A 21,957-nucleotide genomic window follows, 5' to 3' on the forward strand; every position below is an offset into this window, starting at 1 on the left:
CAAGTATTGCACTGGTATACAGAACGTACAAAGGGGCGTAGCTTATAGGTAAATCCTATTTTTTTTACAGCCAACCCAATTCACGAGAAAAAGTTATATGTATTTCAATATAACTGGGATTTAAAAAACAGATAGAAAACTGATACAACCGGAATTCTTTCAGCGATAACTTCAGATTGGAGCACATTGTGCATCATCGCGCCATACGATACAGCAAATGGAGTAGGCGACTGCTGGAGCAGTGGCCAGTTCAATTGGTAGCCAGCAGGAATCGGCCAGCCTCTAGGCTGCAGCATCAATGGCTAATTCAGTCGGTAGCCAGGAAGAATTGGCCGGCCTCTAGGTTGTCAGCATCAATGGCTAATTCAGTTGGTAGCCAGGAAGAATTGGCCGGCCTCTAGGTTGTCAGCATCAATGGCTAATTCAGTTGGTAGCCAGGAAGAATTGGCCGGCTTCTAGGTTTTCAGCATCAATGGCTAATTCAGTTGGTAGCCAGGAAGAATTGGCCGGCTTCTAGGTTTTCAGCATCAATGGCTAATTCAGTTGGTAGCCAGGAAGAATTGGCCGGCTTCTAGGTTTTCAGCATCAATGGCTAATTCAGTTGGTAGCCAGGAAGAATTGGCCGGCTTCTAGGTTTTCAGCATCAATGGCTAATTCAGTTGGTAGCCAGGAAGAATTGGCCGGCTTCTAGGTTTTCAGCATCAATGGCTAATTCAGTTGGTAGCCAGGAAGAATTGGCCGGCTTCTAGGTTTTCAGCATCAATGGTTAATTCAGTTGGTAGCCAGGAAGAATTGGCCGGCTTCTAGGTTTTCAGCATCAATGGCTAATTCAGTTGGTAGCCAGGAAGAATTGGCCGGCTTCTAGGTTTTCAACATCAATGGCTAATTCAGTTGGTAGCCAGGAATAATTGGCAGGCTTCTAGGTTTTCAGCATCAATGGCTAATTCAGTTGGTAGCCAGGAGGAATTCATCAGAATCTAGGTTGTCGGCATCAATGCAGCAGGGATTGGCCAGCCTCTAGGTGATCACCGGCAGTGGGCAGTTCAGTCGGTAGCCAGCAGGTATTCGTCAGCCTTTAGGTTGTAAGCATCTGTGGCTGGTTCAGTCGAAAAGCCAGGAGGAATTCATCAGCCTCTAGGTTGTCAGCATCAATGCAGCAGGGATTGGCCAGCCTCAAGGTGATCACCGGCAGTGGGCAGTTCAGTCGGTAGCCAGCAGGTATTCGTCAGCCTTTAGGTTGTAAGCATCTGTGCCTGGTTCAGTCGAAAAGCCAGGAGGAATTCATCAGCCTCTAGGTTGTCAGCATCAATGCAGCAGGGATTGGCCAGCCTCTAGGTGATCACCGGCAGTGGGCAGTTCAGTCGGTAGCCAGCAGGTATTCGTCAGCCTTTAGGTTGTAAGCATCTGTGCCTGGTTCAGTCGAAAAGCCAGGAGGAATTCATCAGCCTCTAGGTTGTCAGCATCAATGCAGCAGGGATTGGCCAGCCTCTAGGTGATCACCGGCAGTGGGCAGTTCAGTCGTTTGATTATAAGAGCCGGCATACGGAGACGCCCCATTATTGTAATGATTACAGATGCGTCTGATTCAGCTGATAGAGTGCCGGCCGTAAACAGTTCGTTAGAAATAGTTGTAATCTTTAAAATGATTGTGCCGTGATGGAGGATTCAGTTGACACTCAGGAATTTATAATTTTTAATTATAATTAACAGATCGCGATTTAACTGGAGGTTTTCCGTCCACTCGTGTTAATTTTTGAATTTTGACTGCCGAATATTGTAGTGTTTTTAGCTATTTATAATTTCTCTAGCAAGCCCTCTTGTGACGTCAATATCTTTACCACAACTTGTTTTCGTTTCAGACGCAGGTGTTTTTAGGTGAGAATAATAATTTCGCACAGCGACTGGTTTGTCAATATTTTGATTTTTCTCCGGCTCGATTCGCTTAGTAACCGATTATTGTGGTGCATTTTTCAACTCGTAAACATTATGGCTTAGAAAAAGGGGTCATCAAACTTGCCAGGTGTTCAACCTTAGTCGCAATCGAGTCAAATGCAGTAAATCTTGTTTTCACGTTCGATACAACGCTTTTACTTTGTAAGGAATGGAAACCTGGATACCGTGCAATCTTTGACTTGGTAGAAGCCTTTGGGATTAATACAGATGCATCCTCAGGATACGCTCACCTTGGGAACTGAGCAAATAGGATAACTAATTTAGGGGTTTTCATCGATGGCCGACAGTTACGCAATGAGCTCATCTCCTATAACAAAATTTCGAACGAAAGGGTTTTACAAATGTATCATGTTAAATAGAGCGTTCTGAGTACAGAATTATATTTTTTTGTAAAATTCTGAAGAGTACCGATGATATAAGCCGTCAAAATGTTGATTTTTGCTGTCGGTCGAAAAGCGTGTGACGTCATTCGAATTATGAATTGTAGGTACTGTATGTAACTTCATGAGATACTATTGGATACATTTTTAACAACGTTCACTTTGAAAGCTCATAGTTCCATCATTTTTTAGAGATATCGAAAACACGCGTTAACAGCTTTTTAAATATAATACATTTTAATCAAAATAAAAATAGGAGACGACCTCATTATATTAAATGTAAACAGAAGATAACTTGTCTTGGCCACACCATGAGGTGCGACGAATGAAAATGGAATGCAACATTGACTGTAAATGCAATGCAGGAAGTCGCTGTCAAGGTTTTGAAACCCACGTCACTGGTACCAGTGCATCATTTCGCTTTGTTGTTCCAGGCAACTGCTTGCAAGCTAAAGATTTATAGCAAACCACTGACAGAAGTTCAGAAAAAAGATGGAAGGAATTAAATATATTGTTTAGGTTCGATTAGGTTAGGAAAGAAGATGGAAAAAATTAAATATATTGGTAAGGTTAGATTAGGTTAGGAAAGAAGATGGAGGGAATTAAATATATTGGTTGGGTTAGATTAGGTTAGGAAAGAATATGGAAGGAATTATATATATTGGTAAGGTTAGATTAGATTAGGAAAGAAGATGGATGGAATTAAATATATTGGTTAGGTTAGATTAGGTTAGGAAAGAATATGGAAGGAATTAAATATATTGGTAAGGTTAGATTAGGTTAGGAAAGAATATGGAAGGAATTAAATATATTGGTAAGGTTAGATTACGTTAGGAAAGAAGATGGAAGGAATTAAATATATTGGTGAGGTTAGATTAGGTTAGGAAAGAATATGGAAGGAATTAAATATATTGGTAAGGTTAGATTAGGTTAGGAAAGAAGATGGAAGGAATTAAATATATTGGTTAGGTTAGATTAGGTTAGGAAAGAAGATGGACGTAATTAAATGTATTGGTTAGCAGCGAAGAGCACTCATCTAGAATATTTTAAATCAATGAGACCCAATGTCACAAAAAAACACAGACGTGCCTTGATATTTTAATCATTGCAATGTCTATTTATATACATCATTCCATTATCATTAAACAACAGTTTTAAAAGATCGATATTGAGTCACAGCAGCAAACTGCCAAACTGCTTGTACATGTAAGATAATAAGGGCAGAGTAAAACACTTTTCGCATCCCCCTCCTTATCTCCCTCTTTGTCTGAGTCCGGCGCCGCGACGCCTCACGAGGCGCCATCCAGTCTGGACACAGATTAAGCGAGGAGCCTGCTGGTTTCAGCTTTGAGCTTGTGCGTATGCGTGTGCGTGTGCAGACTTTGCTTCTGGAAAGGCTCTGATTCTCACTGCGCATGACCAGACCGACAGGCGCCGTTTTAGATTCAAAATACGAATGTTTTGTAACCCCTCCAGTCCCGATGTTGATATCTTTCTTAAATATTAAAAAAAAATTGAGAATCGATAGTCAAAATGTTTAAACAAATTTATAAAGGAAACATAAAGCACGCAAAAAATACTGTCACCACCTGATCCATACAACCGATGACATTCTACCAGAAGACTTATCGCGATTTATTATTGATCTTAATAATAAAGTTTTCACTGAAGGTTAAAGTGTTACATTTTTTTCTACACAAAATTACAGAAAAGGAAATTAAAAATATTCTGTTTGTTGGCCAATTTCCTAAATATTTGTCAAACGTTTTTGATCATGCAATTGGAAGATTATAAAACAGTAATTCAAAATGTTTTATTTGAATTTATTTTTTAATGTCCAATCCTGTGGAGCTAGTGACTCTTTGGCATCCTCAATAAATTGGGTTATGATGTGAGACTGAAGGTAGTGGGGAGCAGAAGGAGATCGCATCTAGTAGATGAAGTTGGAAAAGAACCGGGACATTCGGATTTGGTCACCAAACACGGTTAAAGTCAATTCAAGCAACGATACTCGTAAATTAAACAATTTATTATTTATCTTAGTAAATTGAAAATATTCATTGGCAAGCCGCTTTTTGTTGCTTTTATTTTAAATGTTTGCATAAAATGAAAAAATATGCGGAACTCCAAAAAAGTTGTAATACATAAATATTAATATTTTTGATACTGAAAATTCTTGGTGAAATTCCATTATAATGACATAATGAAACTATTTTAAACTTTTTTCCACTTAATCTATTTTTTGACCGTTTAGTTAAAAAAATCAAATTATAATGTTTAAAATTGTTTCAATATATTATTTAATATGTACATAAAAAAAATTTGATGTCCGAAGAGAAATATTTTTGTAGGTGTTGCTATTATTTTTTGTATCTGCAATAGTGAAAACAAAAAAAAAACTTGATAAATCTTTTCTCTCCAATATCTGCGGAATCAATGTACAAGCAATATAATAATATATATTTTTGTATAAAACTTTAATCGGTTCTGAAAGTGTTAAATGCCCCAAAATCTTGATTATTGTGAAGATCTGCAAACGAACAACGTAACTGCATGTCAGTATCGGCTTGTCGCGTCAAACGGACCGGGTCCACTCGTAGTCAACATGTCGCGATGGATTAAGTCTGACTGCTGTGATTAAGACAACATTAATTATTAACATGGAGAAGGGATTGCGAAGCTTTTTATTTTTTCTTGTTATTTTAATGGTCTTTCCTCCCCTGAAGACAACATACAGTGAAGAGGAAACTGTTAAATTTAGCCTGTGAGTATGCTTTTCAAAGTATTCTGTAAAATGTGGTAAAATTATTATTTATTTTCGATGGAATTGATCTAATGACTATTCAAATAGTTTAACAGTACATTTTTCATCCAAATAAAAATTTTTGTTTCTTTGGAAATAAATTTCTTAATATCAACCTTCTTGGTCTACGATATATTTTTTGAGAAGTGATTTTTAAATAATATTGCTGATACCTGAAAGTTTTTGTTTATTTTTAATTATTACAAAAGAAAAAAATTGGAAAACACGATCACATCGTGAATTAAATTAACTTCCTCGTTGTTTTTTTTTTATTTTCCCCGTGAATCAACGCTCATATTTCCAAACTATATCATAAAATTGTATTTTTTAACTGCATATATTCCTAAATTCTATTTCTAAAATGTATCACGGTGAATTAATACTTGATTTGCTCGTAGTAGGTACATCAATTATTATGGTATTTGATCATTTATGTATTTGAATTGTGCTAAATATGTTAACGCTTGATTAATATAAAATAATTTTTAATATTAAATTATTGAAGACGCGACTTTTTAACCAAAATTAAGTTATTCCCAAAATGAACGTTTAAATATTGTTTTTTGCCGTTCCTTGGCAATTTTTATTGGTGTTTGTATTATTAATTGAAAAATTTTTAAGTTCTCTTTTTTCTTACTTTAAGTGTTCGTTCCTGGGCAGAAAAGTTGGGGGCAGATTTATGGCACTTCGGAGATTACATCACAAGGAGAAAGGAAGTCCAAGAAGTATGTACCATCATAATATTATTAGTCATGAGTACCTACGATGTTGGGCTGGAATACGAAATAAGAAATACATTTTTTCTTTTTTGAGTACCAGATAAACCAATGTTTATCCTAAACCTCACCGCTCTGTATCCTGAAATAAATCCAGAATCTTAAAGACGTAAGTGAAGAAACCGTGCACAAAAATATGCGACGCGCGGTTTTGGTGTATTGAACAGAAATGCTGTTGAATTTGCCGTATCAAATAAGTAATTAATTCGTGTGAAAAAGCAGGCCAGGAAAATCGATATTTCAGATTCAGATCAAAATTATATTAATATTTATGCATATAACCAAAATCTCAGATGTTCCTAGAGGGAGTCATCGAGTAGTTACAAAAATAAAATGTGGCGCTCCCCGATAATTTTATAGTTAAAAAACGTTTTTTTTTTTTTTTCGTTTGGTTTTCGTTTTTTCGAACCGTTTTACATAAAATATTTTGATCGTAAGGTCCTGTTTTTATTCATCTTAAATATAAATAACTTACATCTACAGATATCCCTCTAGAAACATTTGAGATTTTAGTAATACGTTCATAAGAAATAATTCAAATGTGAGCGCTGAGCAAACCCCTGTTATTGGAGTCTTGTGTCGCCTGGACGCTTGTTAGATTGTATCATTGATCAGTCCAATCTTTAATTGCATCTCCTGAAAAACATTTTACCAGTCATCAAAACTTTCTCCTAGTTTAAGTTTTTGGTTGGTTCAGCTATGTATAACCAAAATCGCATATCTATTTATTCATTTTATTTTATCCTTTTGTGCTTCCAAGTTTACAAATGTCTAATTAATTATTATTTACATGCACACATTATTACATTATATTTTTTTTAATTGGCTCCTACAATCCAGCTTGAATCTATCGACTGGTGCAGACTTTATAGTTTCTGTCAGCGCATTGTAATATTGCATTCCTTTGTATAGTAAACTATTGTGTGTATTATATTTGTCCTTTTTTAATAGATATTTTAAGCCAAAGCTTGACAATCTGTTTTGAATGCCTCGCTTATCCTGAAGCTTTTTTTAAAATGTGAATATCGAAGTCCAAACAGCTCCCAACCGTCTGGAGCCAATGAGACTGTGGCATCCTCAATTGGGGTATGTTGTGAGGCTGAAGGTAGCGGGGAGGGGAAGGAGATGGGGAAGAGAAAGGTGGAAGGGGAAGAGTACCTGGATATTCAGTTCTGGTCACAAAAACACGGCCAAAGCCATTTCAAGCAACGTTTCATTTCTGAATGGTGGTATTACACCAGGGCGATACCGAGAGTATCTTCCACTCTGGAACGTTCCGAAAGTGTACTATATATTATTTTTAATTAAATAAAATTTACTTGCGCACGCCGGAATTTTAACCCGAGACCTTCGGCTTGTTAGTCGAGAGCCTTACCCCTCTACCACAGAGACCGCCATATGTCTATATGTCTATACAAAGCACCCTGAGCCTCTTTCGCTCCATGTATTTTAAATTTGCTCATAGCACTATTCGTCACTTACAGTGACAAATGTCAGTTGTTTCACAGAGTATGGACCCGTTGTTCCACATAACTTAAATAATAATAATAGAACTTGATTAGAACTTTCACAGAACTTGAATATTAATGAATTATTCAAGTTCTGTTCAACAAGTGGTACTAAGGGTGTACTTATATGGAAGTGATGCACAGCCTATTTAGCAGAATAAGCGGGCCACTGGTTGTGCCCCACTGGTGTACGGTATACAAACACGAACTGCTACAAGCAGTTGATAATGTTAGAAATACATGAACTGTCGTTTTGTTTCGTGTTTTTTTTTTCATAAGAATTTCACATAGCTGGGCACCTACTTGAAGATATCTGCTTGAAGCTGTCTGGTAACAACTGCTGGTCCGTGTTCCTTGACTTAAACTTAGGTACATGGACGCACGGAGAAAAATAAGTAAGAATATTGGAACACGTGTTCGTGCACCTGCATTTTTCCGGGCCTACATCCTGTTTTTAACCGGATAATGAATAATTTGAAGAGATTATTAATAAATTAGCAAATAGTTTTTTTTCATCCGCAAGTGTTCTCCGTGCAGACAATGACAGGCGTGCTAGGCTTTTCATTCACAAATTATGCCCAAAAACACATTCTTAAATAAGTATACTAGCGTGTAATCCATGACGAAATCGCAATTCGAAGCCAAAGTAAACATTATTGGCGGATAATGATGATTAATCGGCCAACATAACATATTTTGCCGTCGGCTTTAGATCGCGGTTTACGTAGATTCGTGGATTACTCGCTAGTGAAGTGCTGAATATTTTTATACATCACATAAGCCGTACATACAGCCTCAAAGCTCTTTGCAAATATATATATTATTACGTGTAAGGTCAGAATAATGAAAAACTTGGCTTACTCACCTGGCGTTTGTTTGATTAAAACGGATTTTAACCAGGCTCAAGGCCGGCTTTACCACACCAACGTTGAATGGGCGTATATGGAAGTATCTAATTGATAAGACTGTATATGTGCAAGGATTAGTTTCAAAGAATTTATTACCCTTGTCATCCGTTGATTGTTCTACACCGCATTTTCATGTATTTTTCTAATTAGACATAGGTATACTAATTTCGGTTGTCAATGAACTTTTAATTTAAGCTGATGAGCATAAATAATATCAGACAAGGGAATTAATACCATAATTATTTTTATTTGAAATGTGTATTTCTTTTGTTAAAATGTTTCACAAATGTAAATTATTAATAATATTATCTTCACAAATCCCACAATTATAATATCGCATAATGTTTATATCTAATAGTAATGTACATATATGATGCGATTTGATTAAAAAAATTTAATACATATGTTATTTCAGAGCTTTGAAATTGGAGAAATAGAGGTCCGCGATGGAAAAAAACTTGTGGAACAAATGGCAGCAGACATCAGCAACATGATGGAGCAGAAGGTCAGCGCCGTGAGGAGGATCGTGGAGGCCGCGGAGACAATGCGAGTGCCCCCCGGGGCCCCCTCCAAGTTTCACTACTGGAACAGCAAGATGATCGTGGAGCCCCACATCCCCAGCACCGCAGCCCCCGACGGGAAGACTGGCCCCAAGGAGCAGCAGATAGTGCTCACCCCACACCCGCACTTTGGGAATAAGTTGGTCAATATGAGCTTCAGCAGTGTGCATGTTCCGGTTGACGTCTATGACGAAGGTATGAAGGTGCATTATTAAAAATTAAAATAAAATAGTTTACGTGAAATACTAGTTAAATAATACTATGAGTTTTGATTTTTGTCACCTGATAGACAAACACCGTTGATTGTTCCTCAGTAACTTCTTCTCTAAGGACGGGTTGTTTCACAGAATTTGAACAATTTATCAAATTTCAAAGTTGAGTTTGAAGTTCTGTGAAGGTTCTATTCAAGTTCTTAATCCTTTTTATCAACGATGGGAGAATCACAAAGAGAGGTTACAATGTCATTTTCTACTAAAATCCCCTGTTGAATTTAGAAATTAAAATGTCCAAAAATATAGAAAATTATACAATATTTCAAAAAAATATCAGCAAGATAATATAATATAAACATTAAACTCATAAAATTGAACACTAAACATATTCAAATTACCTTCCTCTATCTTTTCAATAATCTTCCTTTAAATCTACAAATCGAAAATATTCACGAATTTCTGCTTAAATTGAAAAATTGCTTATCAAACGCAAACCTTTAAATTGCATTAAACGTAGATCTGAACAAATAGGCGCTGGATAATTATTATCTGCAGTGTTTATAATAAAGTAGGTGCACAAAGTATGCCTGTCGCCTGAAATTATTTTACAATCGTTCCCCAATGCACCTTAAATTAATTGAATTAATTAAAGTACCCACTGTTGGGCGATATTAACCCAACAACGAGTCCCACGGTCTTATGGGGAGCGAAGTTCAGCGTGTTTCTCTTACCCCATTCAAGAATTTCACGCATACCCTCTTCTGCTTTACTCTTCACTTCCTTTCTACTGTCCCCTGAGACCAAAATAAACTTATCATCAGCGTAGTCAACCGATATGAATCCTTCAGGCAAGGGTAGCCTGGAGGAGTCGTCAAAAAGGATGTTACACAGGTCAGGTCCGAGGACTGGCCCATGATGAAAACATCACCATACATCACAATAACCTTTTTGTTACGAAAATAATCACTAACAATTTTGAACAGTAAAGGCGGGCATTTACGACTTTTCAACTTAGTTAAAATCATCGGGCACCACGCACGATCCAAGGCACCTGAGATGTCCAAAAAGATTCCTATTACATACTTCTTGGTACAAACCCTCACACATTCAAGCGCATACTTGAGCGGAGCCTATGTTTGATGATTTTTCCAATATTTTACCTAAGATTGGAAGTAAAGTGATGGTTCTGTATGCCCCGATATCTGTTCTTGGCTTGTTGTTCCCCTTTGGTATAATCCGGAGCACGCCTTTCTTCCATTCTCTACGCAAGCACGTTTCCAACACTATTTGATAAAGCTCCTCTTTAGCGTGGATCCAAACATTCTCAGCTATTATGCCGTTCCATCTGTCAAAACCCGGTGTCTTCTTCGGACCCAAACCCTTATTTTGATTAGCTTTAATATTTGTTAGCTTTGTAAACAAACAAAAAATAGTAAAAAGTAGCTAGGTACCTATAAATTATTATGTATGTGTAAACTACTTAATTAAGCATATTTTTTTCCTAGCCGTCGACGTAATGGACGGGATTAGGAGGTCTGAGAGTTTGGATGCTGTGTTCAAAAGCAACTTCAGAGCTGATCCGTCGCTCTACTGGCAATACTTCGGCAGTTCCACAGGCTTCCTGAGGCACTATCCAGGTAATTTAAACTTATTCTGAAAACGCGTGATTTACCATCTATTAAAATAGATCAAACAAACAAACACGATCTTTATGATGCTGTTAAATTCATATGCGTAAGGTTCTTTAGAATTATTTACCTCCAAATATTAGTAGGGAAATATATGACCTGCTTACTGCGGCTTAAAGCCAGTGAATCCACAGAGATTTTACCGTTTATCCTATATTTTGGGTTTATAAAAATATAATAAAAAAAGATAAATTTATAAATAATTTTTATTCATCGCTCGAGTCGTTGCAACTCAAAAATAAATATAAATCCATGTTTTGCTATATTGTGTGGGAATCTAACCTCGAAAAATGTAGAATGCTTTGTAAATGTTAAAAAGGTAATCGAAAAGGCCTATTTTTCTTGTTCCGGTGTATGTAAAAATCTGAATATTTTTTTTCCGAACCTTACATGACGGTCACGTATCTCATCGGCATATTATGAATTGTTTAGAATGATATTTATTTGTTTAGCAATAATGTGGGACCAGGAACCTGCGGACCTGTATGACTGTCGGCTCCGCGAGTGGTATAACGAAGCGGCCGTTGGAGCAAAAGACGTCATAGTCCTTGTTGACATCTCTGGTTCTATGACAGGACACAGGAGGGATATTGCCAACCACATAGCGTCTAATATTCTGGACACTTTGGGGAATAATGACTTTGTCAATATCTTCACGTTCAGCAATGAATCCAAAGAAGTTGTGCCCTGCTTTGCGGACATGCTTGTACAGGTGAGAATCATGCACAACGAAATAACGGAAATACGCTTTGCCTTATCTAAAATGTTATTGAACATGAACTTACCTACTAAATTAATGATTACTTATCAGTATGTACCCACTTATCTAAGGGATTACTTATCCTTATCAGTAATCACCACTATCGATTGACTCAATAGAGAATGGACTGTCCCTTGGAATTCAATAAATTAATCACAAATTAAGCACAACGTACCTATCCTGAACGAGTTGCCCTCTGCTTGTTCTCTCAAATACATTTGAAACAAATTTTCCCTGCCAATATTAACCACATTCAGGCAGAGCGCGTAACGCGTAATATTTCATTTTAACCACATACATTTTTTCCTCTTCTTTTTTTCCCCAACCTAAAGATTAGTTACTCTATCTACACGGCATCCGGAAACTAGTGGTACAAACGGGAAACTGGTGAATCTACTTCACATCCAAAAAAAACTAACTTGAGAACTAATGAATTTAAAAAGTTTAGGAGTCGAGTCTGCGCTTCGACAAATTCAAAAAAAAAAATAAACAGCGTATATTAAAGATTATCTTTCTAGCTACCGCCTTTTTCAAATTTGACTCAAAAATATCAACTTTGGACTTACTGGAAAATGAAAGATTAAATCGAAAAACTTATACCTACCACAAAAACGACTTCAAATGTGATGTAGACATTCACCAGCTTCACTAGTTTTCAGACGCCATGTACGTTTATTTACTTCACACCATGTTGTAAACGTCAAATAAAAACATGTTTTTAAGAAATTGTCATAAAATTATCCAAATGTATTCTTTTTTATATTGGAAGATAACATTGCATAATGACATTGCAATTTCAGGCTACCATAGTAAATAAAAGAGAGTTTAAAAAGAAATTATCCAGAACCAAAATGAAGGGAGTAACCAACTTCCCGTTGGCTTTGGCCACCGCTTTCGAGCTTCTGGAGAGGTACAGGGACAAGCGGCAAGGCGCCCAGTGCAACCAGGCCATCTACCTGATCTCTGATGAAGTTCCTTACAACTTCAAAGACGTGTTTGAGACGTATAACTGGCGCGAGAGACCAAGGATACCCGTCAGAGTGTTTACCTACCTAATTGGTGGAGAGGTATGAGTTTTTTTTACTATCCCATTTTACTTTTCGTGCTTCTATCCTCCAATAATTCATTGAAAATACTGAATGTTTTTATTTAATTTCAAACATATATCATCAATTCAAAAGTCTATGGTTGTAACATAGGAAAACCATATAAATGAACTCGAATTTATTTTGAATTTAAGTGTCACTTTGAACGAATCGGAATTGATTGTCAAGAATTCAGACAAGCGTTAAAGTACCTACCTAGAATATTATATTTTAACAGAAAGTTACAGTAATTGCCATGTTCAAAATTGTTACTGAAGTAAAAAGTTTCTACATACATAATAACACATTTTTAAGCCGAACATTGTTTGAAATGTGTTTTTGTTTGCTTAAAATTTTTAGGATTAATCTTGACTAGTTAGTTTTCGTGATTTTTCAAGGTTCTGCGCTTTTTCCATTTTCTAGAAAGCCTTATTTACTAACCGAATAGATTCACTAATATCATTCTAGAATTATAAATAATACATTATTGAGTCACAGCTCCCATAAGTGTGGTCTTCATTCTGGTATCTTCTGAAACCCCATTGCTATGGCTACAAAATTGCCACCCGTAACGCTGAGCAACGGCCGAAATTTCCAGTATTTTCTATGACGGCCTAGGTACTTTAGCGCTTGGCACTGTGTACTAAGTAGTACTTGACACCGTCCGACTCGAGTAGTGGCTTACCACTACATAGCCATGAAGGAAATACATCGATCAAAAATCTTAAGGCGGTGCCATACGTAGTAATGCAAAATCATGTGTTTTTGGTTTGAAAATTTGGTCGCCTATAAATGTTTCAGATGCTTTAATTAAATACTGCGAGTAGAATATATCTTGGCTTTTGAAATAATCGAGTATTTTTTTAGATAAGTCTTTTTACAAGCCCAGAAAAAAATAATGTATCAGGCCTATGAAAACTGCTTTAAAGTTCAAAATCTCCTACTTACGAACCCATTTTCGGTTATAATTTTATTGTATAATGTGGAAAATTAAGTAATTTATAAAATGATAGGAAAGTTTTTCTAATATTTATGCTTAAACATCCACAAAATAAAATAAAATGCACTTTTTGGCCATGTTTTTTTCTTGCATAAATCAAAACAGGCGGATGGTGTTTAGCTGGAATTTAAACCTTATCGTCATCTACGTAAGGGTTGTTATTGATAGCGGTTCTATTTAAAATACTACACGACGTAGTGCATCGCCTTAAGTTGTTAATATGTTGACAAAATGTCAGGTGTATCGTATAAAACACTATTTTATTATAATATTATGTTAATCATTTTGCTACCCAATTCAGAAAATTTAAAAGTAGCCCCTACAACAATTATTGATAGACCGTAGGGAATCCTGTTGCAACTCGACCGTTTGGAATTTCAACCGTTTGAAAATTTGTTCGTTTCGTTTCCGGTTCAAGATGGTGGCCGTGTTGGATACTATCTTTTATACCGCCAGAGTTCGCACGGACTTGATTCCTACTATAAGCAACAAAATAATTATCATTGAGAAAGTGAGGTTTTTTTGGGAAAATTTTATAATTCCATAATAGAACAAAAATATTTTTTAGATTTATAATTAAGTAGGTATTTAAGTACCTCCTTATAAAGCTCATGATTTCAGAGGAAATTTTTTCTTTTGAAGGAGTCAACATAACATAACCAGTTTCAAATTAAAAAAAATCATGTAACAAACGTACCTACATGTAAAATAAAACTCTAATGCAACAAAATGTCTAGAAATTATTACATAGTTAATGACCAATAAATACGAAAAAAATACCAATAAATGCGTAATTTATAATATTAGTGGTATTCGTGGTATGGCTCCAAATATGCCTTTTGAAACCATAACATGTGTCGGAAGATTTTTTAATGTCAGTTTATTCTTACAGGAATTAGCCAACGCCAAGTATCTATTGACATAATATTATTTGTATCGTAATCATAATCATCAGGTGGCAGATATCCGCGAGGTGAAATGGATGGCTTGTGCCAATCAGGGCTTCTTTGTTCGACTGAGCTCCATGTCCGAGGTACGGGAGCAGGTCCTGAAGTATCTACCCGTGATGTCCAGACCATTGGTAACTTGGGGGGACAAACACCCAGTCACGTGGACACAGGTGTACGCTGATGCCATTGTGAGTACCCACACAACAATGTTTTTTAATGGGATATTTTAAAGCTCCACTAATTTTATTTTATTTTGTATTTTTGTTAAAAACAGTCTTTATAAGCGTTCTAAAGGAAGAATAAGATTACTGAAGGTGGTTTGAAAGCGCGATATGGAAATACGAATGATAGAGTGGGTTCCATGATAACTCAACACAGTGACAATTCAACACACCTTTAAAAAGTGATATAAAGTCATTAGAGGCGATGTAAAAAAATAAATTTTAAACCTAACCTAACCTAACATACTTAACCCAGTTAATAAAGTTTTTGTTTCATCACTTTCCATGTCTTTATATAACTTTTTAAAGATGTGATGAATTATCATTTTGATGATTTATCCGGTCACCCTTTTCTCGACACAGAATATCCTTAGTGAGACATGAACAGTAAAAATTTGTGTAAATCCTACTTATTAAATAAAATATTCAGAAACAACTTTTTCTTTTACTTATTTTGAAGGGTATACCATTCGATGTAATACATTATTGAAAAAGAATATAGTTCCAATAAATCTAAAGGAAACATGAAACATAAGATCGACAAATATGACAAAAAAAATGACGCTTAATAAATATGTCCCAATCGAGTGGTTTAAGACGCCTATCCCGGTAAGACAAAAGATCCTGAGATCGATTCCTAGTTGTGACTATTATCTTTTTATATTTCTGTAACTTGTTCTGTTTCATGTTTTGTTTAGATTTATTAGTATTATCTTCTTCTTTAATGATGACAGAACTAATGCCTGTTTTTTTCAGCCTCATTCAAGCGAGGAAATGTATTTAGTGCCAGTCAGATTTTCTTTTCCCTTCAGAGGATTTGTTAAGCTATTATTTTGATTAAGTTCAAAATATTTAACGTTTTCCTAGGATCCTCTAATGAGTGACTACCTGTGGGAAATGATGGAGTCGGATGAACAGAGAGACCTGAGTATTAGAATGGGTGTGAAGATGAACGCTACCACCTTCCATTCTTACTTTGTCAAGGATAAGAATAGGAGATATGCCATCAAGAGGAGGATGGTAAGTTTTCAATAATAGGCGCTAGTATTATTAAAAGTCATGAATTTATTATAGATACACGATTATTTACAAAATCATTTGGCGAAATAAAGAGAAGCAAACATTTTGGTACAAACAACGGAGCAAAAATCATTTTTAAAAGATAACATACAAATTATTCCAAATGCCGAGCAGGATCTCAATCTTAGGAGAAACAAAACATATTTTCAGTAATCGGCTAAGTGCCGTGTTACGCTATTTTTTATCCATGGGTATATTATTACAATTGCCATTGCATTTGTCGGTTATATTTAGATGGAGGATCAGGATTCAGGAGACTCCAAGAAATATACCATGATGACTTCCGTGTCCATGCCAGTGTTTGATAAAAGGGATTCTGTTGTAAGTTCACCATTCTGCTTTTTAAAAATACACACCTACTTACTTACTTACAAACAGCTCTTGTAGATTAGCCTCTTGGAGGTTAACATTTTCTTGTGATAATCCATTGCTCTGTGCTCACAGCCTACATTCAAATTGTTTTTTACTTACCGAATAATCTTTTTGTAAACAGTCTCCGGTCGCAAAAATACTAGGAGCGGCAGGAACCGACGTCCCTATTGATGATTTTAAAGCCCTCATGATGCCTTATCAGGTATGATTCTTCCGTTTTATAAAATCATTTCATGTAAATGTTTTCATGAGGATATTATCTAATCATTTTATTTTTTTTAGTTGGGAGTGAATGGATACGCATTCATAGTCACGAACAATGGGTTCATCTTGACTCACCCAGACCTAAGACCAGCTGTAAGTACATATTTGCCCATACAGGGATGTAGATTAGTCACCAACTGAGAAATGTTTCATTAATGTTTGATGGTTTTGTTGCAGTTCAAAGAAATACTGAAGGCTAGCTATAACAGTGTGGACATGTTGGAAGTGGAACTGATGGACGACGCTCGCGGTCCAAGAGATTTTAATCCAGAACTCGTTCAGGTAGCTAAGCTTTTTATGCATTTTAATATGTCTTTACGATACAGAACTGTACCTAACTGTATCTGTATCTAGTTGAAGTTTTCCAGTGTTCAGTCAACCGGGACTGCTATATAGCTTGTCCAAAACCCTTTAAGTGATAACTATTCCTGTTACCAAAATCTCCACCTTTCATTGACAATTTTGGTGTTTTGTCTCCTCTTTACGGAGCTCTCTTTCCTTGTAGTGTTCTTTTTTAGTACCATTCCGCAACCTCTTTAATCATCATACACGTATCAAAAAATGTATTTTATACAATGAGCTTGCATTAGACGTAAGAGTTTCTTACTAAATTTGACAAAAATAGAATTGTATTAGGTTTAATGGATGGACCGGTGGCGAAGTAATGAACTGAATGTCACGGGATCTCGTTCCTCTTTTTTTTAAGTTTCCTCAAGTTTTAAAAGTAATAAGTAATAGTTGCATTGTTTATTTCAGATCCGCAGCGATATTATCAATGAACCTACTGGTGGCAGATGGATGCAAGTGAAATATCATTTTGATAGAATGGTCAGTAAAGAGATTACCTAAACGTTAAATTTTGCAATTTCCTAAAACAAGTTAATACTGTTCAGTTGTTCTCTATTGTGTGGCCCTTTGCTTGCTTACTATAAGCCAACTTATAGAATATTAACGGTAATGAATTCTTCCAGAGACGCGTGTCACGAATCAGACGGCAATATTTCTGGACTAAGATAACGCATTCGCCCTTCAGTTTGGTGGTGGCCTTGCCGGAGCCCTACGGCCTGCAGCGCCTGACCCTGAGACCCGAAGACGATATACACCGCAGTCGGCTAAAGGGAAATAACGCAACATACTACTTCAGAGGGGAGCACTGGCGAATACATCCAGACTGGTAGGACTTTTCAATTAAATTCTCTAGATTTTAGAACGTAGTCTCAACGAGATGTGTATGGATCTGCTGAAAGAGCATGATTTGATCAGGTAGTGAGTGTGTCCTTTGCCAAATTAAGAGCTAGAGAAAGAGTTTTTTTCGTATATCACAAGTAGGTATGTAACCCTCAACTGTAATGATAAAATATTTATTCCCTCCAGGATATACTGCCGCTATCACCAGAAGTCGTTTACATCTCCAGAAAATGAGCTGTTGCATTTCCTGGAACGTCTGAGGCAACAGGGGTGGCACTGGCCTCTCAAACCTCGCCCATCTGAACACATGCACTGTGAGTATTACCTCAGACATCTAGAATACGCTAGCCAATTCTTGCAGATGCTGCCAATTGTGTTAGATCCTAGAACTGGAATGTTCCAAGCAGCACGCACGGAGAAAACTTACTGGTGTAAAATATAGCTATTTTATTAAAAATCTGGTCAAATTATACGTATTCCTGTTAAAAACGGGACTGCGAGCCGTTAACGAATGAATTGACAAATTTCATAGCAAAATCACTAGCACTAAGATGTTTTGAGTATGTCGTGTTCCTAAAAATTGTAATATTTCTACAATTCATTCATTATATTATAACCATTATATACAGTACATTCGCAGCTGCATGAACACGTATACATTGAAACTACCAAAGTTTGTTAGAAAGTGGAGTGCTATCACGTTTTTAACAGGATTTTAATAAATCAACTCGTTTTTCTCTATTCGCAACTTGAGAGACAAAAAATACTTCAGCGTAAATATTATACCCGTGTACCTCCTGAAACGTACCTTGAAGATATATTTATAATATTGGTCATAGCTTTCTGTTTATGGATGGGTTTTCGTTTGCTATTGTCGTTCACCGTTATCGCATGAACTCATAAATATTTTACCTATTATTTTTTTAAATGAAAGTTTTCCCTTTTTATAGTAATTTAAAAACTCTTGTAATTTTGTATTTAAATTGTGCTTATTTATAAGTTAATTACAGAAATTCACAAGCGTTGGCAAATCGAAGTTAATTTTGAAACAAAAAGTTTCCAAAAATTGTCACAGCCATGGAAAAGGATTCATGTTTCAGTGAGTAACAATAGATGATATGGAATGGATTTTGTACCACTTATTCATGTGCACATTAGTCTTTATGTCTTCAATGAAATGGAAAACCCATCCAAATTGGTTGCTGGCTACCAAAACCTGGAGAAAGGAAGTTTACCTGTTTTTCAAAGGAGATAAAATAAAATTCAATTAATTTCAATCATTCAATTAAATATCATTAAACAAGTCTTGGAAAACGCATGTTTCTAATGAAGACCCTTCGTTATTATTTCCCTACAAAATATAACAACACTTGACACTAATTAATTACACTGCATGTTTTTGCTTTGTAACATCTGGCTTGTACACAAAAGGTATTTTATAAAGTTAAACCATTTGCCTGGTAGTGCCTAAGAAATGTAACATATTGTTCCAAATAATAATTTGGTGAATTAGGTGTGGTGTTGGGATTATTTGCCACGTTTATTGTTTCTGCTTGTGTGATTATAATATTTTTACAGTATTACTCATAAAGAATCCCTAATAATGCGTTGTTATAGCTATACGACGAAGAGGGCAGTATACTGCTCGGGTAAAAATCTTTACACATTACACAATAATATTTACTTTGCACCACTTTGTTCCAAACCTCAAAAACACGGTCATTTTCGCCATTCGTTATCGAAATCTTTCCAAAGCCAAGCTGTTGAACTCAAGAACGAGTCGTAGAACCACCCGTTCTCATGTAACAAATATGTTGGGCGCGCGTTTGGCGTGTTTCCCGATTATGCACCGGTGCCGAAGGGTTCAATGACGCAAGTTCCTCGGAGCATCTTCATTGTAATACCAGCAGAACAAGGACAGCATACCTACCTGATGCCTGTGCTATAAAGATTGCAATTGCATCTAAATCCGACCAATTCGATTATGCATTTCGTATTTGCATTGGAAAATAGATATTTCGATTTATAATATTATTATTAAAAATGATATTCCGCGGCAGTTCCCCAATTGATCTGACCCCCTTTTCTGAGTAAGATTATAGCGAGATTAGTGTGTCACCCCAACATATAATACGTATATGCCACGTCCAAATTATGCGCGCATAATATAGCGTAATGCGTCTAAGGATTAAGTTGGTTAGTGATTGATCCTCTTGGCATTTTGTGATGACTGATTTAAGTTTTGCACGGAGTTAACTAGTAAATAAACAGACTCTCTGCAGTAAATATAATATTCTACTAAATAAATTAAAAATTATGAATGCTTTGTAGGTGATCGCAATTTAATTCAGGCCTTGGTAATGGATGCAAAGGTCACCGATTGGTTTTCTCAGAATATCACATCCAAAGGTATAAAAGGGTTGGTATTTATTTACATGAAAAAGGTAAAGTAAAACATATTATGTTAAACAAGAGTGATGTTATAACTCATTTTATTTCTGCAGGAAGGAATTTATCCATAGATATGGGATAACAGAAACATTCGTATCTACTCACAGTGGACTTACCCGATGGCAAAAATGTCCACATTCGAACGATCATTATAATTCAGAAAGGTATTTCAACATTCTTATATTATTATTTTTACTTAACACAATACACATTGAAACAATAATAACAACAAAAAACTATTCCACTGCAATCGGGATTCAAAGGCCTGCATTTACCACTATTTGGGTGACTGATTGTCAACCTTCATACCAACTGTGTTCCTCGAATTCGGTCTTTGAATATATCATTTTTAACAACGTGTTCCTAGCTCATACCGCGAAGCTTTTGGGGGTGAAAAAATGTTCAGTTTTTTTTCCATTGGCGCCCAAATAAAATAAATATGATAAATATCTTATTTTTGTGCGTTTTACAGAGCGTTCGTATAAACATACGGTTCAAAAACAAACGGGTAGTTATGAAACCAACAAATCCCAATTTAAATATTTAGCAACACGAATTCTTTCGAAATCATTTGTAAACCGTAGTTGCGACAAGTGTGCAAGTCTACCCAGCGCAAATTGCCGACCGACCCGCGAGTTAGCTGTGTAAGTTCTGTCAGAACCCGCCGACCAATCACAGGGCGTTTAGGTCTCTTGCATTTTTAATATTCATAATAATTGGATGATTTGTATAGCGCCAAGGCCGCTTTCAATCATTTTAAAATGAAGATTTATAAATTCTACGTATATTTGTAAAATATATTAAAAAACTAATAATCTGAAAAACAAAAAAACTCAGAATCTGCGTTTGTTTGTCAGAATTAATATAATCATTGAGTTGTAAATAAATAGAGTCTACATTCCTTGCAATATCAGCGTGAAATATTGTTCCCGTGCGGGAAGGGGTGTGTGGCGGCTGTCGAAGTCGCCCGAATCCTTCCTACCGCGAACGAAGTCAACGAACGCAAATGCTCCAAGAGTTTTTAATATTTGTATCAGACGTAATCGTGTGACACACAAGACTGTAAGGGGGCCGGTGATCCCAATCTGTGGAGGCGGGAGATGTCGTCCTTCAGTGGCGTGGAGGGGTAGAACGGGGCCGTCTCTGAAGCCGCTGTAGAGCTGGTCCGATTACTTGTCGCTTGTTCTTGATGCTGATTTCGGGTCTGGTCCGAAGGGGTAGGCAGTCCGTGGTCCAGGGTGAGGCGGGGGTCAGAGTGAAAGAAGGCGAGCAGAGTCAGAAGTCGGAGCGAGGTAGAGGGCAGAGCAGAGAGAGAGGTGTAGAGCTGGTGGTGGTTGCTGGCTATCTGACGTTTTTAGGGCCTGTTGCCCGCTTTATAGGCCGCCAGCGGGCGCGCGACGCGCATACGGGCCCACTTTCTCTTTGATTCCTGGAATCCGTGAGCCGTATTGCGACGCTATGGCGGCGCCCCGCCGGGCCGTCTACCGCCGCTCGGCCGGTAGTTTCGGGCCGTGGTCGAACGTGACCACGGCCTTCCTTTGTTTGGGCACGATCCTCAGAACCGCGCCCATGGGACGTAATGACGGCGTACCACCGGTCATTTGTGACGTTATGACGGCGCATGGCACACGGCACGGCTTCCCACTACGTTTTGGCACGGTTCTAACAATCGTGCCCGAATTAAATATGATTATGATTTTACCAGCTCTCACAATACTTCTCTGCCCGTGTACCTCTAGCCAAGCTCCGACGTTTCATTTATTGTATTGACATTACATATAAATTTTTACATAATTTT

At 36.7% G+C, this 21,957-nt stretch overlaps 1 protein-coding gene across 1 annotated transcript in view; it reads left to right on the top strand.

Annotated features, from left to right (window-relative positions):
* Window positions 1–4,888: 4,888 nt before the first annotated feature.
* LOC149425305 (voltage-dependent calcium channel subunit alpha-2/delta-3-like) overlaps window positions 4,889–21,957 on the top strand; it is a 30,134-nt gene continuing 13,065 nt past the window's right edge. Inside the window, exons 1-17 of the mRNA XM_089651071.1 lie at window positions 4,889–5,097; window positions 5,780–5,861; window positions 8,744–9,083; window positions 10,606–10,737; window positions 11,241–11,500; window positions 12,349–12,615; window positions 14,589–14,771; window positions 15,672–15,824; window positions 16,119–16,205; window positions 16,378–16,458; window positions 16,539–16,613; window positions 16,698–16,802; window positions 17,277–17,348; window positions 17,492–17,694; window positions 17,895–18,022; window positions 20,040–20,127; window positions 20,213–20,323. Coding sequence (XP_089507197.1) covers window positions 4,994–5,097; window positions 5,780–5,861; window positions 8,744–9,083; window positions 10,606–10,737; window positions 11,241–11,500; window positions 12,349–12,615; window positions 14,589–14,771; window positions 15,672–15,824; window positions 16,119–16,205; window positions 16,378–16,458; window positions 16,539–16,613; window positions 16,698–16,802; window positions 17,277–17,348; window positions 17,492–17,694; window positions 17,895–18,022; window positions 20,040–20,127; window positions 20,213–20,323 — 2,471 coding nt within the window. The 5' untranslated portion in view covers window positions 4,889–4,993. The remainder of the gene's footprint in view (window positions 5,098–5,779; window positions 5,862–8,743; window positions 9,084–10,605; window positions 10,738–11,240; window positions 11,501–12,348; window positions 12,616–14,588; window positions 14,772–15,671; window positions 15,825–16,118; window positions 16,206–16,377; window positions 16,459–16,538; window positions 16,614–16,697; window positions 16,803–17,276; window positions 17,349–17,491; window positions 17,695–17,894; window positions 18,023–20,039; window positions 20,128–20,212; window positions 20,324–21,957) is intronic.

Source organism: Hesperophylax consimilis, chromosome 3, assembly GCF_061612785.1.
Source record: "Hesperophylax consimilis isolate HC1 chromosome 3, BYU_Hcon_1.0, whole genome shotgun sequence".
Classification (NCBI taxonomy): Eukaryota; Metazoa; Arthropoda; class Insecta; order Trichoptera; family Limnephilidae; genus Hesperophylax; species Hesperophylax consimilis.